The 18880-nt window shown below is 40.1% G+C and overlaps 1 protein-coding gene across 2 annotated transcripts in view; it reads left to right on the forward strand.

Annotated features, from left to right (window-relative positions):
• Window positions 1–18880, forward strand: part of DNAH7 (dynein axonemal heavy chain 7) — a 264880-nt gene that overhangs the window by 207374 nt on the left and 38626 nt on the right. For both annotated transcript variants that reach the window (XM_078451065.2, XM_078451063.2), the window contains exons 53-56: window positions 451–645; window positions 3215–3307; window positions 8546–8722; window positions 11522–11683. In XM_078451065.2, coding sequence (XP_078307191.2) covers window positions 451–645; window positions 3215–3307; window positions 8546–8722; window positions 11522–11683 — 627 coding nt within the window. The remainder of the gene's footprint in view (window positions 1–450; window positions 646–3214; window positions 3308–8545; window positions 8723–11521; window positions 11684–18880) is intronic.

Below are 18880 nucleotides of genomic sequence, written 5' to 3' on the forward strand. Positions count from 1 at the left end.
CACTGATGATATTCCCTACGCTGTACCTTTGATTCCTGTGATTTCTTTACTCCCTACCTGGAAACCTATCTCTCCCACTTGCCTTCATTTTGCTGATTCCCCCAGCTCCTCCCCTCTGTCTTCCCACAATTTTTAGAGCCAGTAAGACGCCAAGCAGTCATTTTGGAAAACATTTATTCAGATAGAATTTTTAAGTTTAGATTAGTAATTCTGGAGGAAAATGATCAAAAAGTGGTTATCTAGAATGGAACGATTTTCAAAACCGGTTATAATGGATAAATGTTTTCTTATGAATAAATACTGAACTGCTATACCACTAGCTATAGAATTTCATAAGGACAATACTTGAAACTTGAAAATCAATAGCCAGTTCTTTTTCAATGGTTTAAATTTACTATGTACACATGATGAATTCATTTCTGATTCTTCATGCTACTTTGTTTTCCGAAGGTTAATAAAGCCGAGTGGAGATTTCTGCTAACTGGTGGGATTGGATTGGATAATCCTCATACCAACCCTTGTACCTGGCTCCCACAAAAATCCTGGGATGAAATATGTCGACTAGATGATTTACCTTCCTTCAAAACCATTCGTAGGGAGTTTATGCACTTAAAGGATGGATGGAAAAAAGTGTATGATAGTTTGGTGTGTTCTTAACACTTTTGCTTTTTCCAAAGTTTTTAAATGGATAAAATAATGCTAAATTTCTTTTTTATTTTGAATAAAAAACAAGATTTAGGTAAACTTTAAACAACTGGTCAGACATTGAAATCAGGGTTTCGATTTATATCATCGGCACTTCTATTTTTTTTTTTAATTTTTTAACGTTTTTTAATTTATTTTGAGACAGGGAGAGACAGAGCATGAATGGGGGAGGGTCAGAGAGAGAGAGAGACACAGAATCCGAAACAGGCTCCAGGCTCTGAGCTGTCAGCACAGAGCCCGACGTGGGGCTCGAACTCACGGACCGTGAGATCATGACCTGAGCCGAAGTCGGCCACTCAACCGACTGAGCCACCCAGGCGCCCCTCATCGGCACCTTCTAAATTGATGGTTTTGTTTTGAACTTCTATTCAAATCCTTGAAATGTGTAGAAATGCATGGTCCTTAAAATATTCTGTTTGAATTTCCATGCCAAATTTTTACTTATTAACAATTTAGATTTTGTAATCATAATAGCAGGTGAGTTAAAGATTTTACAAAAGAGCTATTGTTTAGATTTTCTAAATCCAGGATATAAGCTAATAAACATTTTTGTCATTTGACATGAGGTGTAGGGGCCAAGGGCAGGCTACCCAAAATATGCCACTTTGGCATATTGATTATTTTAAAAAGTTACTTAAGTGACAGCCTATGCAAGGACACTCAGACCCGCCCCTGAAAGCAGGAAATAAATCTCCCATGTGAAAGGTACCCTTCCTGTACCAGGAGGTAAAAGAGATATCCTTATCACCAGAGATAAGAAATTTGGAGCACAGAAGGCTGTATCAACACCCTTGTTACTTTCTACTCATTTACTGCCCCACCCCAAATTCTATTTAGTATTCCTTATTAACTGAAACTCCCAAAGTTAAATTGTCTTTGATCTGTCAATTCCTCACAGATTTATGGTCTCTTTGTCTAAAAAGTATAAAAACTACCTGCCTTGATCATTTCTTTGGGTCTCATTTTCATTATTGGACCCTCTGTGTACATGTAATCAAACGCTAGATTTTTTTCTCCTGTTAATCTGTTTCATGTAAATTTAGTTTTTAGTCTACCTAGAAGAACCATGGACAAAAGAAAATTTCCACCTCCCCCCTCTTTCAGAGGGAAAAGCTAATAGTTCTCAAGCAATTTTTCATGGGGCCCTATCTCACTAATTGGAGACTATTATAGTCAGGACAAAGTGTAAAACAATTTCCTTCTAGAATACATAGAAATTGTTGCCTTTCCTCACTTTTTTTTTTTTTTTTTTTTTTTTTTTTTTTAGGATAAGGGCTAATATTTTGCCAATTTGTAGTTATTTTTTTCCCACTCCTTTATTTCTTCTCTCCACATTCTGCTTTCTTGGATTTGATTATGCAAGAAAGAGCTCTCCTTAGGGAAGACGGGAAGAGGAAATAAAGACCCAGATATATGGAGAATATTTACCTACTTCTTGTAGCAGACATGACAGTGAGATTGTATTTACACATAAATTCAAACATTTGGACTGGATCGCTGTTGGATCTCTCCCTGTTAGTAATAAAAACATATTTCCTTGAGGGGCGCCTGGGTGACACAGTTGGGTTAAGCTTCCGACTTCGGCTCAGGTCATGATTTCACAGTCTGTGAGTTCAAGCCCTGCATCAGACTGTGGTGACAGCTCAGAGCCTGGAGCCCGCCTCAGATTCTGTGTCTCTCTTTCTCTCTGCCCCTTCCCTGCTCATACTCTGTCTCTATCTCTCTCTCAAAAATAAATAAACATTTAAAAAATAGTTTTAATATATTTCCTAGACACAAATAGGTTTTTGTGAGTACTTCATTCTAATTTGAAATAGAGATTTTACTGACTATGCTGAAGCATGGAGATTTCTAATCTGAGATACTACATAGCTTTCCCTGAGGTTTTAAGATTCCAAATGTCTCCTTTTTTTTCTTTTTTTGAAATTTACCCCTCTTGGGTTCTAATACCTCTCTTACATATTTTTAATAGCTCTCTCTGTTTTGGCTTCTTTTTAATATATACATTTTCTTTTTTTTTTTTTTTTTTTTTTTTTTTACTATATACATTTTCAAATATACCTTTATAAAGAAGATACCAAAACTTTGTTCAAAACAGGAAATATAATAAATTTATAATAATAAATTTTCTTCTTTTATAATATATATTTCTTTTTATAAATAGATGGTGGCAGTAGTGGGTAGATTTTTAAATGCCTTTGGAGAAATAATGGGAGCACTCCATATGTACATTTTTAATAAGAGATTCATTTTGTCTAATGATTTGTATTCATATTGACATTAACCTGCTTAATTCATGCCCTAGTTTTGATTCCTTTGTGGTGTTTTAAATTTTCATTTCATTCCTTATTTCATAACTTTGCCCCCACCTGATAAAATTTACATTAGGATTCTTGATTTCATTAAGTCATTACATGGTTTCTCTAAAAATCAGCTTATACATCAAAATACTGTTCTCTTGGGAAATAATCTCCAAAATAGAATTGAATTCTATCTACTGTAATTTTAGGAACCACATCATGAGGTTTTTCCTGAAAATTGGGAAGATAAAGCAAATGAGTTTCAAAGGATGCTTATCATTCGTTGCTTGAGGCCAGACAAGGTAAGTGTGGGCTTTGAAAGCAGCTCTGTGATTCCAGTCCACCCCTTCCCCCCCCCCCCCATTATAGTCTGGTTTACCATATTTCCTTATATAATCACAGGGGAGGTGGAGGAGCCTGGGGGAACTAATCCCACTTCCTTCTAATGCAGCCATTTTATCAAGAATTTTGTACATCCTTAAAGCCACACTAAATTAGTAGCTGACCAGACTATATGTTTTGGTTCTATTTATTTCATGATTCTTCCTTTTAATTCATGCTTTCCCAATTCCTTAAAACCTACTTCCTTTACATGCTGTAACTTCATTTTTATTCTGATCGCTTTGATGATATTAGTCAAACAGATCTAGTAGAATTTCTGGCTCTTCAAATCCTGTCTTTATGTATAGTTCTTTGTTGGTCTTTGGAAAGCAAGTACAATATCATTTTTAAGACATTCATCACTGCTGACTACAAAGGAAAACATCAATACTGTTCATTTTAATTTCTTTAAATGATACATTATATAACCAGTGAATCCGCTCACCTGTCCAGGTCAGCGAATTTCAGTGCTCAGTGACATTCTCATTTGCATCATCATATTCTATGTTTTTAACTTTTTTAAGTTTATTTATTTATTTTGAGAGAGAGGGTGTGCTGTGCAAGCATGAGCAGGGGAAAGACAGAAAGAGAGAGGGAGAGACAGAATACCAAGCAGGCTCTGCGCTGTCAGCACAGAGCCCAATACAGGACTAAAACTCACGACCTGTGAGTCTTGACCTGAGCTGAAATCGAGTCTGTTGCTTAACCAACTGAGCCACCAGGTGACCCCATTAGCCTCCAATTAAAAAAAAAAACCAAAAAACAAAAACCTAGTCACTTAAGTATAATGACCCATATCTATGTTCTCTGAAACACTATAGATATTAGGTAGATTGAGGAAAATTTGAAAAAACATCCTAATCGTCCTTTGTTACTAGCCAAGTAAAAGTAATACATAACGATTTCAAAACTTACTGTAGCCACAGTTTGAGCTGCTAAGGAATATATATAAGTCAGTCATTCCATCCTAACAACAAACAACTGGAACTTAGGTGGTGAAAGCAACATACTTTAAAAAGTTCTTACCTGCACCAGTGAGAATGTGGGGTAGAGGCATTCTTCCCTCTGTACGCCATAGTCTGTTTAATGAAGATAAGCGATTCTTGCTTGGCCTGTCAGTGTGCTCTTAGCCAGTGGCCGAGGATCCATTAGGCAGAGTGCCTAGGGCCCAGGATGCTTCTAGGTGTTCATGAAAATGTTTGAATTCCTTTTAAAAATGGAAAATATAACCTGGACTTGTTAACGCTTGTAATTACCCTGAAACAAATGTAAAACATAATTCTTACTTGTTTTTCATGGGGGAAGGGATGCACAAGGTGACTAGGGCCCGCAAAAGTCACCACACTGCCCTGCCCTGGGGTGTTGGAAGCAGCCACAATTGTTTAGGAATCAGGTATTAAACTGATGAAATGTTCTCCTCCTTGGTAGCCCTTTCAAAAGTGAATTGCCACTTAGTGTTAAGCCTCAGAAGTTTCCCCTACATGTATTAAGTATGGAAGAATACAAAATGCTTCACCCTCTGGCCTGAAACAGCATCCTCCCTAAAAGCTTTTTTTTTTTTTTAATTTTCAAAGGTTTTTACTTTATTTTCTAAGCCAGGTAAAGACTCTTAATACTAAAATGACTCTGCGTGTACCACTGACATTCTCCCGTCAGTATTTGAAAAAAACAAAGAGGCTTCTGTCCATGTTTTATATTAAGTTTGATTAAAAGTGACTAATGAGCCATTTCCTAACTACAGCCTTTCCCCTATAAATATCTTTTCCCCAGTTTTATGTTTTAAAAAAGTTGATATTTTAAGCTGAAAATACATTGAGCTACCAAATAGATCAAACATTACTTTCCGTATTCAGTGTCTTTTTAAAGTATATTTGAGGAAGGTGAGGAGTTAGATATTCAAGTTGAGGGGTTTTTGTTTGTATGTTTTTGCTTTTAAATCAATTGAGGTGAAACTTACGGTTTTATACTTCTCTTAGCTACTCTGTCCAATATTTTGCACCCTGACTTGTAACTTTGTCCCCAATGTTTCCATATCTCCTTTAGAGTTTTCCTTGGATGGGTGGATGAGTGTAGACATTAATGCTATTGGCCAGGATTTCCAGTTCTCCTCTGCACGTGCGTGCGCACACACACATATACACACGCACGCAGGAGGTGAAGGACTGTGGCTATAAACCTTGCTCTGGCCAATAAAATGTGAGAAGTGTCAGGGCAGAAGCATTTTAATTGCCAGCGTGGAGAATCTCCAGGGCACTCCCTCTGCCATCAAAATTGAGGAAGCACATACTGATATTTAAGTTCCCTAAGCAGGCTGGAGCACTGAGTCAGCACTGGTGGTGAGTTGCCTACACACCCACAGGACTTTGCAAGGATGAGAAATTGTTGTGTTCAGTCACTGAGATCTGGAAATTGTTTGCTACTGCAGCATAATTCAATTTAACCTAAGTGACCGGTTACCATTAACTATACTATGCGCCTGTGATCCTTGATATAAATAAATTATTAGTATGCTCTTAAATCACTAGCTACCTCAAACCCTTCAATCTTACTGTTACCAGGTATTCCACGTTCTAGTGGTAAATTGTTGACTTTGGAATCTATATATTTAAAAATAATACATGGAGCACCGGAGTGGCTCAGTCAGTTAAGACCCGACTCTTGATTTCAGCTCAGGTCATGATCTCATGGTTTGTGGGATGGAGCCCCACAACGTGCTCTGCCCTGACAGCTTAGAGCCTGCTTGGGATTCTTTCCCTCTCTCCCTCTCTGTTCCTCCCCTGCTTGCTCTCTCTCTCTCTCAAAATAAATAAACATTAAAAAACAAAATAAAAATAATATATGGCTATGATACTTTTTAAGAATGGTTTTCCCAAGTAACATGGCATTGGCTACCAGAGACAGGAACAGTGCTATATGAGGCTAGAATTTGGGCTAATGCTATGGAAATTTTTATTATCTCATATATATGAGATAATATATCCACCAGGAAAATCAGCAGTGCTTCAATCTCTAGTTTACATTAGATATTATTTGCCAGCACAATTTTCCACTGCTCTGTCCTCAATACAGAGTCCACTCAGGGGTAACAGGCTGCATGTGCCAGGTTCTCCCATGCTCTAATTTAGAAAAATGTAAAAGATGCTCAGTCAATCACCAGTAGGAAAAATGAGATGGACTCATACTTTCTTATGGAATTTAATATTTTATAGTGTTTGATTGATGAAAAGAAGCCTATCAAGGGAATAAATACTGAGGTGTGCCGTGTTTTGAGCCCATTCACAAAATAAGCTTCTGGCCACCATTCTCTCCTGAAGAGTAAACAAAACACAAATCAATCAACTTCCAGTAAGAAACTTGTCAAACAGTAGTGAATATGTCTCTCTGACGTCCGATAAATCCTACAGGAACTTGCAACACATAGATTAACATAAATGGAAAACCACAAACTTCTTCCCTGCCTTTGGGAAGGTGATTGCTTAAATTAGCCTGCAATTTTTGTTACTGACAGATTTTGTTTACAGACCTAATGCTGGCATAATCCGATGGCAGAAGCAAACCCAATTCTGTTGACTTGCAAACCGAACAGCAAGCACAGCTTAATTTACCTTGAGAATTACACTTCAGTCTTGGGAGCAAGCAAGTCGTGCTCAGTTTTAACACTAAAAAGAAAACACTGGGGGCACCTGGGTGGCTCAGTCAGTTAAGCGTCCGACTTCGGCTCAGGTCATGATCTTCCTGTTCATGAGTTCGAGCCCGGCATTGGGCTCTGTGCTGACAGCTCAGAGACTGGAGCCTGCTTTGGATTCTGTGTCTCCCTCTCTCTCTGTCCCTCCCCTGCTCGTGCACTCTCTCTCTCTCAAAAATAAATAAACATTAAAAAAAAAAAAAGGAAACACTGAAATTTGTCCGCGCTTCCCCTCGTGTGCACACCCCTGACCTAGTTCTCCAGCTCTGACAGCTAGCCAGCCATGTCTGCATGTGAGCAGTGGCCAATGCAGCCCGAAACACTCATAAGAGAGGGGACAATGATAGCTCAAACTTACTAAAAGTAACATCATGCACTTAGAAGCCATGTGCTTTTGCTTTGTTTGTAAAGCTATAATTTAGTGAAGAAGTCAGCCTTGGGAAGAGAAAAAAGGTTCATTTTCCTTTGTTAGTTGGTGTTTTAATGTAGTGAGAAAAGACCAGCTATGGGAAAAGAAGAATGAGAAAGGTAATATCCCTGGGATAGACAGGAGATTTTTAGTTTCCTGCAATAAGTTTGACATCTGTGTGCATTCAGAATAAGAATCCCAAGCAGGCTCCATGGTCAGCCTGGAGCCCCACCTAGGGCTCGATTCCTGAACCCTGGGATCATGACCTGAGCCAAAATCACGAGTCAGATGCTCAACAGACTGAGCCATCTAAGGGCCCCCGTTATCAGGAATCTTATGCAATATGGCTTTGGCTATTTCTCAGGAGTATGGCTTGTTTCTCCTTCACAGTCCTTTTCTTTTTTCTTTCTGTTTGCTTTCCCAGCCATATCAATTCTTTCTTGATGGTATAGTACTGTATAAATCATTCTAAAATTTCTACTTTTGAGTTGTGGACTTTTAGCCCATGGTATTTTAAAAGTTAAGTAAAAGAGTTAGGGTTTCTCACATTCTTCATCCACTAGGTATTGAATGCTCCGTGAAGGGAAGAAAAATACCTTTGAATTCTGGCGTCACCAACCACTTATCTTTTATTATTTAAATAATTTATAAGTTTTTTTCTATCTAAAAGACGTTTATATAAAGTCATGCCTTGGACCCTCCTGGTGGAGGTATTAACAAATAACTAAGCTAATGTACCTAGAGTCATTTGTTTTAAAATATCTACGGGGCACCTGGGTGGCTCAGATGGTTAAGCGTCCGACTTTAGCTCAGATCATGATCTTGCAGTCCGTGAGTTCGAGCCCCGCGTCGGGCTCTGTGCTGACAGCTCAGAGCCTGGATCCTGCTTCAGATTCTGTGTCTCCCTCTCTCTCTGCCCCTCCCTGACTTGCACTGTCTCTCTCTCTCTCTCTCTCTCTCAAAAATCTTTGAATCTGAACTTTTTAATTTCGTAAGCAGATTTTGAATGTTCTTTCAAATATATTTTCAAATATATATTTCAAATATATTCTTGTCTCTTTCTAGGTTATTCCAATGCTGCAAGAATTTATAATCAACAGATTGGGGCGCATGTTCATTGAACCACCCCCCTTTGATTTATCCAAGGCATTTGGAGATAGTAACTGCTGTGCACCCCTGATTTTTGTGCTCTCTCCAGGAGCGGATCCCATGGCTGCTCTTCTAAAATTTGCTGATGACCAGGTACCTTAAAATAGATGAGGTTGTCTGATATTATAAAAGTGAATAAATAAAGGATTTTCTGGCTAAAGTTTTTAAAACACAAACTTGCTTATCCAAAATGGTGGGAGGGAAAGGTAAAAATTTATCACTCACTTAGCTTTTGAAAGAGTAGGGTTCCAGAAGTTGACAGAGTCTCAAGAAAATATTAAATTTTTTGTTAAGTTTATATATTTATTTTGAGAGAGAGACAGAGACAGTATGAGCAGGCAGAGAGAGAGAGAGAGAGAGAGAGAGAGAATCCCAAGCAGGCTCTTCACTGCCAGCACAGATCCTGATGCGGGGCCCGAACCCACATGAAACTGTGAGGTCATGACCTGAGCCGAAACCGAGAGTTGAAAGCTTAACCGACTGAGCCACCCAGGCGCCCCTCAAGAAAATATTTAAATGACAGCACTGACATTAAAAACAGTTTTCCATATCCAAATTATAAGACCAGAATTTGGCTTGAGGGACACTTGCTTCTATTTTGGGGGCACAGAGAGACTTTTTGACATTACACCAGTATATGAGCGTGGATTGATTTAATTCAAGTCTTGACAGTGACCATGGGGGGATCTTTCTCTGATGCTGTCCCTTCTCCCAATTTCTTTCTTTTTTTATTTTTTTAAATTAATATATTTATTTTGAGAGAAAGAGAGAGAGATAGCATGAGTGGAGGAGGGGAAGAGAGAGAGGGAGAGACAGCACAGAGCCCGATGAGGGGCTCAAACTCATGAACCGTGAGATCATGACTTGAGCCGAAATCAAAAGTTGGCCACTTAACCATCTGAGCCACCCAGGCGCTCCCTTCCAATTTCTAAAGGGGGACCTTCTTGACTTTCCAGAACAATCCTATATTACAGTCACATTACCAGGTTAGACTATATTCCCATATTTATATTTCAAGGCTTTAAAATTATTCAAATGAATTTACTGGAAATTTTCTTACATCATTCAACCTAGAATAAGAAAATCTTCATGAACAGGTGACATTTTATTTTAAAAAAAAAATTTTTAATGTTTTTATTCAGTTTTGAGAGAGAGAGAGAGGGAGAGAGAGTGAATGGGGGAGGAGCAGAGAGAGACAGGGAGACACAGAATCCACAGCAGGCTCCAGGCTCTGAGCTGTCAGCACAGAGCCCAACACGGGGCTTGAACTCACAAGCTGTGAGATCATGACCTGAGCGGAAGTCAGACATTTAACCGACTGAGCCACCCAGGTGCCCCAGGTGATGACATTTTTTAGTTGATTTTTTTCCCTTTTGGTCTAATCGAAATAACATTTTATGGAAATAATACTGACATTTCTAAAACCAGCACCACCACTTTTACTGTGCTTTATCCATACTGCTAATTTTGCTGGACCTTGTCACGCACACTTCTCTTTTAATTTTTAAAGCAATCCTATGAAGTAAAGAGCCGCATCTCCATTTTACAGGGAGGGATACTGAAGCATGGAGAGCTTAAGTGGCTTCTCAAAGGCTGCATAGCTGATGGATTACAATACTCTTTACTAGGCCAATTTATTTTAATATTTCATGTTTTTTTTTTTTTTCCATTGGGGGTAATTCTTAGATACTTGGGAACTGATCGTGTGACACAGCACTTACCACCGGTTAAAGAAGTGCTGGAATGTGGCTGTCACCACTGAAGGAGATGGGGTGTGAGATGACGTATTGAGGGGCCGGATCCACATAGGACCTTTGTGGGCTACGTTAAGGATGTTGAATACAGTGGGATGGTGTCATGGGATTTTAAGCAACAAAGTGACACAATCTGATCTATAGTTTCTAAAGCTCATCCTAGCCGGCGTGAGGAGAATTTATCTGAGTAGGGCAAAATGGAAGCAGGGCATTCTTTGGAGTGGGGGGTGGGGGTGGGGCCGCTGCTAAAAGGCCAGAAAGAGCAATGGTGGGCCAGAGCGGAAGTGGTGTGGATGCTGGAGGTATTCGTTTTAGGTGGGACTCCTCTCCAAATCAACGTGATCTTTCCGATCCTTTGAGATCTTCCCAGTTCCTCTCCATTTCTCTTCCCACGTTGTACGACTTGATTGTTCTCTGCCATTGTTCTCTGTGCATTGTCTTCACTTGCTATCTCCATGTCCAGAAATGGTAGCACCGGGCTCTATTTTGTTTGCTGCTGCTTCTGCCCGCTAGTGTTGATGTAACTGCCCTGGAAAGAAAGAGCTCAAGGAGTCCCAGACACTGTTTCCAGAAGCTGCAGATGAATCAGGATATAGTAGAAATGCACTCTGGACACATATTCCCACAGAATCCTTTAAAGAAACTTTAAAAGGGGAATTAGGAGTTAATTTCTTTTTTTCCACCGAACTCTATGCAGCAATGAAATTAATTAAAATATAATTATTCAAAGATCTGGAGGAAACAGAAACAAGTTCATCTGTCTGTTCGTAGTTTTCTTTTCAGCTTTGGATTTTAGGAGTTGCTGCAGGACAGCTGGGTCCTTTCATCTCCTGTTTCCTCAGGTTAAAAGTGTTCTTAATATTTTTTCTATCCCTTATGTCAACAATCAAAGACCCTACAGAATTTTCCATTTATTACCATGACTATTTATGACCTGAACTGACTTGCTTTTGATCTCAGTTTTTATAAGATTCTTAATCAGTAAGAATTTTGTAGGGCTGCATATGGTTAGACCGTTGAGGGATTCTACATAATTAAATTTGAACATATTTAGTGTTAACATTTCCTGTAAAAAATAACACTGATTCTTCTTTAAAGGTTTATTGTTACATAATATCTTTGCTATTCTTGTACACAGGGATATGGGGGATCAAAGCTTAGCTCTTTATCCCTTGGTCAAGGCCAAGGGCCCATAGCTATGAAGATGATAGAAAAAGCTGTCAAAGAAGGAACATGGGTTGTTCTTCAGAACTGTCACCTTGCCACTTCTTGGATGCCAACCCTCGAGAAAGTTTGTGAGGTAAAAATGCAAGTTTATTTTTATGAGATTGTATTCCCCCCACATAATTACTGATATACACGCCATTCAGCTCCATGGCTGTTCTCTGGTTCGGAGGGCTACAGGCGAGTGGCATGCCTGGATTACAGGAGAGGTGGGCTCGCACTGGGAACTAGGGGACCAGAGGAGATCATGCAGTCAGGCGTCATCCAGTCCCTCTCAACAGGGACAAAGGCTCATGCAGTGAGTTGGAAATCTCCTTAATCCATAAGAGCAGCCTCAAACATGGGATTAAACCACAGGGCAAATGAACACCAATGTACTTTTTACAGCAGTGGACCAAAGACAACAAAGGAGGCTTTTCAGGGTGAAATTCATGTAGTCACTCTAAACCAAAAGGCTTCGGGATGTAACTTTACTTTAACTGACTTCTCACCTACTTAGCCAGTGACTCTGCCACGGAGGATCAATCTGAATCCAAAGGAGTACTCCCTCCTCGCCCCCCATCCCCCTGTTCCTGCAGCGGGTTAGGGCACTTCCCTATTCTGGTGGGCAGAAATTCCAGGAAGAAACCCCATGTAGCTCAACTGAGGAACAGAAAACCTGGCACTTGATTTCAACAAACATAGAGAAAATGTATTTGATGTAATTACCCACGACTCTGGACCGCCCCTAACTCAGGAGTCCCACGGGTTACTAATTAGCCAAGGTAATGATATAACTTGCACAGTCCAGACATACAATTGAAACGTTAAGGAGCCGGTTGTATTTTTCTTTGTGCCACTTGTCACCATTTTGTCTGTATCTCTTAATGGAATATAAGCACCATGAGAACAGTGACTTTGTTTTCTTCTCTGCTTTATCTCAACCACCTTGAATTGTGCCTGGTCCAAAGAGACAGTCCATAAATATTTCCTGAGTCAGTGAATAAATACTGCTTCCCTGCTTAAAACTTTTCCATTGCATGCAAGACAAAGTTTAAACCCCCATCGTGGCTTACAACACCCTTCCTCATTGACCTTTGCTTCCTCTCAGTTTTCATCTCTGGCCACTTTGCATCTTGACTTCTATGCTCTAGCCATTTGAAGTTCTTTCACTTTGGTCTAGCATACTTTTTCAAGAATGTAGGCCATCCTAATGTTTCCATCTGAAAAACATTTCTTCCTATTATTTGCCTTACCAAGATCTTCTCATCCTTCAGGCCTTACATTAGAGGTTTAATATTTGTGCCTGTTTACTCGTGGTTCCTCCATCTCTAGGCCATTCTTTTTTTTTTTTTTTTTTTTTTTGGTTTCATGGGATTTATTTATTTATTTATTTTTCAATATATGAAATTTATTGTCAAATTGGTTTCCATACAACACCCAGCGCTCATCCCAAAAGGTGCCCTCCTCAATACCCATCACCCACCCTCCTCTCCCTCCCACCCCCCATCAACCCTCAGTTTGTTCTCAGTTTTTAAGAGTCTCTTATGCTTTGGCTCTCTCCCACTCTAACCTTTTTTTTTTTTTTTCTTTCCCCTCCCCCATGGGTTTCTGTTAAGTTTCTCAGGATCCACATAAGAGTGAAAACATGGTATCTGTCTTTCTCTGTATGGCTTTTTTCACTTAGCATAACACTCTCCAGTTCCATCCATGTTGCTACAAAGGGCCATATTTCATTCTTTCTCATTGACATGTAGTACTCCATTGTGTATATAAACCACAATTTCTTTATCCATTCATCAGTTGATGGACATTTAGGCTCTTTCCATCATTTGGCTATTGTTGAAAGTGCTTCTATAAACATTGGGGTACAAGTGCCCCTATGCATCAGTACTCCTGTATCCCTTGGGTAAATTCCTAGCAGTGCTACTGCTGGGTCAAAGGTAGGTCTATTTTTAATTTTTTGAGGAACCTCCACACTGTTTTCCAGAGTGGCTGCACCAATTTGCATTCCCACCACAGTGCAAGAGGTTTCCCATTTCTCCACATCCTCTCCAGCATCCATAGTCTCCTGATTTGTTCATTTTGGCCACTCTGACTGGCGTGAGGTTGTATCTGAGTGTGGTTTTGATTTGTATTTCCCTGATAAGGAGCGACGTTGAACATCTTTTCATGTGCCTGTTGGCCATCCGGATGTCTTCTGTAGAGAAGTGTCTATTCATGTTTTCTGCCCATTTCTTCACTGGGTTATTTGTTTTTCGGGTGTGGAGTTTAGTGAGCTCTTTATAGATTTTGGATACTAGCCCTTTGTCTGATATGTCATTTGCAAATATCTTTTCCCATTTCGTTGGTTGCCTTTTAGTTTTGTTGGTTGTTTCCTTTGCTGTGCAGAAGCTTTCTATCTTCATAAGGTCCCAGTAGTTCATTTTTGCTTTTAATTCCCTTGCCTTTGGGGTTGTGTCAAGTAAGAAATTGCTACGGCGGAGGTCAGAGAGGTCTTTTCCTGCTTTCTCCTCTAGGGTTTTGGTGGTTTCCTGTCTCACATTCAGGTCCTTTATCCATTTTGAGTTTATTTTTGTGAATGGTGTGAGAAAGTGGTCTAGTTTCAACCTTCTGCATGTTGCTGTCCAGTTCTCCCAGCACCATTTGTTAAAGAGACTGTCTTTTTTCCATTGGATGTTCTTTCCTGCTTTGTCAAAGATGAGTTGGCCATACGTTTGTGGGTCTAGTTCTGGGGTTTCTATTCTATTCCATTGGTCTATGTGTCTGTTTTTGTGCCAATACCATGCTGTCTTGATGATGAGAGCTTTGTAGTAGAGGCTAAAGTCTGGGATTGTGATGCCTCCTGCCTTGGTCTTCTTCTTCAAAATTACTTTGGCTATTCGGGGCCTTTTGTGGTTCCATATGAATTTTAGGATTGCTTGTTCTAGTTTCAAGAAGAATGATGGTGCAATTTTCATTGGGATTACATTGACATTTTGACAATATTTATTCTTCCAATCCATGAGCATAGAATGTTTTTCCATTTCTTTATATCTTCTTCAATTTCCTTCATAAGATTTCTATAGTTTTCAGCATACAGATCTTTTACATCTTTGGTTAGATTTATTCCTAGGTATTTTATGCTTCTTGGTGCAATTGTGAATGGGATCAGTTTCTTTATTTGTCTTTCTGTTGCTTCATTATTAGTGTATAAGAATGCAACTGATTTCTGTACATCGATTTTGTATCCTGCAACTTTGCTGAATTCATGTGTCAGTTCTAGCAGACTTTTGGTGGAGTCTATCAGATTTTCCATGTATAATATCATGTCATCTGCAAAAAGTGAAAGCTTGACTTCATCTTTGCCAATTTTGATGCCTTTGATTTCCTTTTGTTGTCTAATTGCTGATGCTAGAACTTCCAACACTATGTTAAACAACAGCAGTGAGAGTGGACATCCCTGTTGTGTTCCTGATCTCAGGGGAAAAGCTCTCAGTTTTTCCCTATTGAGGATGATGTTAGCTGTGGGCTTTTCATAAATGGCTTTGATGATCTTTAAGTATGTTCCTTCTATCCCGACTTTCTCGAGGGTTTTTATTAAGAAAGTTGCTGGATGTTGTCAAATGCCTTTTCTGCATCGATTGACAGGATCATATGGTTCTTATCTTTTCTTTTATTAATGTGATGTATCACATTGATTGATTTGCGAATGTTGAACCAGCCCTGCATGCCAAGAATGAATCCCACTTGATCATGGTGAATAATTCTTTTTATATGCTGTTGAATTCGATTTGCTAGTATCTTATTGAGAATTTTTGCATCCATATTCATCAGGGATATTGGCCTGTAGTTCTCTTTTTTTAATGGGTCTCTGTCTGGTTTAGGAATCAAAGTAATACTGGTTTCATAGAATGAGTCTGGAAGTTTTCCTTCCCTTTCTATTTTTTGGAATAGCTTGAGAAGGATAGGTATTATCTCTGCTTTAAATGTCTGGTAGAACTCCCCTGGGAAGCCATCTGGTCCTGGACTCTTATTTGTTGGGAGATTTTTGATGACTGATTCAATTTCTTCGCTGGTTATGGGTCTGTTCAAGCTTTCTATTTCCTCCTGATTGAGTTTAGGAAGCGTGTGGCTGTTTAGGAATTTGTCCATTTTTTCCAGGTTGTCCAGTTTGTTGGCATATAATTTTTCATAGTATTCCCTGATAATTGCTTGTATCTCTGAGGGATTGGTTGTAATAATTCCATTTTCATTCATGATTTTATCTATTTGGGTCATCTCCCTTTTCTTTTTGAGAAGCCTGGCTAGAAGTTTATCAATTTTGTTTATTTTTTCAAAAAACCAACTGTTGGTTTTGTTGATCTGCTCTACAGTTTTTTTAGATTCTATGTTGTTTATTCCTGCTCTGATCTTTATTATTTCTCTTCTTCTGCTGGGTTTAGGCTGTCTTTGCTGTTCTGCTTCTATTTCCTTTAGGTGTGCTGTTAGATTTTGTATTTGGGATTTTTCTTGTTTCTTGAGATAGGCCTGGATTGCAATGTATTTTCCTCTCAGGACTGCCTTCGCTGCATCCCAAAGCGTTTGGATTGTTGTATTTTCATTTTCGTTTGTTTCCATATATTTTTTAATTTCTTCTCTAATTGCCTGGTTGACCCACTCATTCGTTAGTAGGGTGTTCTTTAACCTCCATGCTTTTGAAGGTTTTCCAGACTTTTTCCTGTGGTTGATTTCAAGCTTCATAGCATTGTGGTCTGAAAGTATGCATGGTATGATTTCAGTTCTTGTATACTTATGAAGGGCTGTTTTGTGACCCAGTATGTGATCTATCTTGGAGAATGTTCCATGTGCCCTCGAGAAGAAAGTATATTCTGTTGCTTTGGGATGCAGAGTTCTAAATATATCTGTCAAGTCCGTCTGATCCAATGTATCATTCAGGGCCCTTGTTTCTTTATTGACCGTGTATCTAGATGATCTATCCATTTCTGTAAGTGGGGTGTTAAAGTCCCCTGCAATTACCACATTCTTATCAATAAAGTTGCTTATGTCTGTGAGTAATTGTTTTATATATTTGGGGGCTCCTGTATTCGGCACATAGACATTTATAATTGTTAGCTCTTCCTGATGGATAGACCGTGTGATTATTATATAATCCCTTCTTCATCTCTTGTTACAGCCTTTAATTTAAAGTCTAGTTTGTCTGATATAAGTATGGCTACTCCAGCTTTCTTTTGACTTCCAGTAGCATGATAAATAGTTCTCCATCCCCTCACTCTCAATCTGCAGGTGTCCTCAGGTCTAAAATGAGTCTCTTGTAGACAGAAAATAGATGGGTCTTGTTTTTTTATCCATTCTGATACCGTATGTCTTTTGGTTGGCGCATTTAATCCATTTACATTCAGTGTTATTATAGAAAGATATGGGTTTAGAGTCATTGTGATGTCTGTAGGTTTCATGCTTGTAGCGATGTCTCTGTTACTTTGTCTCACAGGATCCCCCTTAGGATCTCTTGTAGGGCTGGTTTAGTGGTGATGAATTCCTTCAGTTTTTGTTTGTTTGGGAAGACCTTTATCTCTCCTTCTATTCTAAATGACAGACTTGCTGGATAAAGGATTCTCGGCTGCATATTTTTTTTCTGTTCATCACATTGAAGATCTCCTGCCATTCCTTTCTGGCCTGCCACGTTTCAGTAGAGAGATCGGTCACTAGTCTTATAGGTCTCCCTTTATATGTTAGAGCACGTTTATCCCTAGCTGCTTTCAGAATTTTCTCTTTATCCTTGTATTTTGCCAGTTTCACTATGATATGTCGTGCAGAAGATCGATTGAAGTTACGTCTGAAGGGAGTTTGTGCCTCTTGGATTTCAATGCCTTTTTCCTTCCCCAGATCAGGGAAGTTCTCAGCTATGATTTCTTCAAGTACCCCTTCAGCACCTTTCCCTCTCTCTTCCTCCTCTGGAATACCAATTATGTGTAGATTATTTCTCTTTAGTGCATCACTTAGTTCTCTAATTTTCCTCTCATACTCCTGGATTTTTTTTTTATCTCTCTTTTTCTCAGCTTCTCCTTTTTCCATAATTGTATCTTCTAGTTCACCTATTCTCTCCTCTGCCTCTTCAATCCGAGCTGTGGTTGTCTCCATTTTATTTTGCAGCTCATTAATAGCATTTTTTAGCTCCTCCTGGCTGTTCCTTAGTCCCTTGATCTCTGTAGCAATAGATTCTCTGCTGTCCTTTATACTGTTTTCAAGCCCAGCGATTAATTTTATGACTATTATTCTAAATTCACTTTCTGTTATATTGTTTAAATCCTTTTTGATCAGTTCATTAGCTGTTGTTATTTCCTGGAGATTCTTCTGAGGGGAATTCTTCCGTCATTTTGGATAGTCCCTGGAGTGGTGCAGAACTGCGGGGCACTTCCCCTGTACTGTCTTGCATAACTTGCATTGGTGGGCAGGGCCACAGTCAGACCTGATGTCTGCCCCCAGCCCACCGCTGGGGCCACAGTCAGACTGGTGTGTGCCTTCTCTTCCCCTCTCCTAGGGGCGGGATTCACTGTGGGGTGGCATGGCCTGTCTGGGCTACTTGCACACTGCCAGGCTTGTGGTGCTGGGGATCTGGCGTATTAGCTGGGGTCGGTCGGCAAGGTGCACGGGGGCAGGAGGGGTAGGCTTAGCTCTCTTCTCCTTCGGTGATCTGCTTTGGAGGGGCCCTGCGGCACCGGGAAGGAGTCAGACCTGCCAGAGGGATGGATCTGCAGAAGCACAGCGTTAGGTGTTTGTGCGGTGCAAGCAAGTTCCCTGGCAGGAACTGGTTCCCTTTGGGATTTTGGCTGGGGGATGGGCGAGGGAGATGGCGCTGGCGAGTGCCTTTGTTCCCCGCCAAGCTGAGCTCTGCCGTCTGTGGCTCAACAGCTCTCCCTCCCGTTGTCCTCCAGCCTTCCCGCTCTCCGAGCAGAGCTGTTAACTTATGACCTTCCAGATGTTAAGTCCCGCTTGCTGTCTGAACACACTCTGTCCGGCCCCTCCGCTTTTGCCAGCCACAACGCGGAGGCTCTGCTTTGCCGGAGGGCTGCCCCTCCGCCCCGGCTCCCTCCCACCAGTCCGTGGAGTGCGCACCACCTATCTGCCCTTCCTACCCTCTTCCGTGGGCCTCTTGTCTCTGCTTGGCTCTGGAGAATCCGTTCTGCTAGTCTTCTGGTGGTTTTCTGGGTTATTTAGGCAGCTGTGGGTGGAATCTAAGTGATCCGCAGGACGTGGTGAGTTCAGTGTCCTCCTACACCGCCATCTTCCCCTCTAGGCCATTCCTGTTGAACTG

The sequence above is a fragment of the Panthera onca genome, chromosome C1 (genome assembly GCF_046562875.1).
Source record: "Panthera onca isolate mPanOnc1 chromosome C1, mPanOnc1 haplotype 2, whole genome shotgun sequence".
In the NCBI taxonomy this organism is placed as follows: Eukaryota; Metazoa; Chordata; class Mammalia; order Carnivora; family Felidae; genus Panthera; species Panthera onca.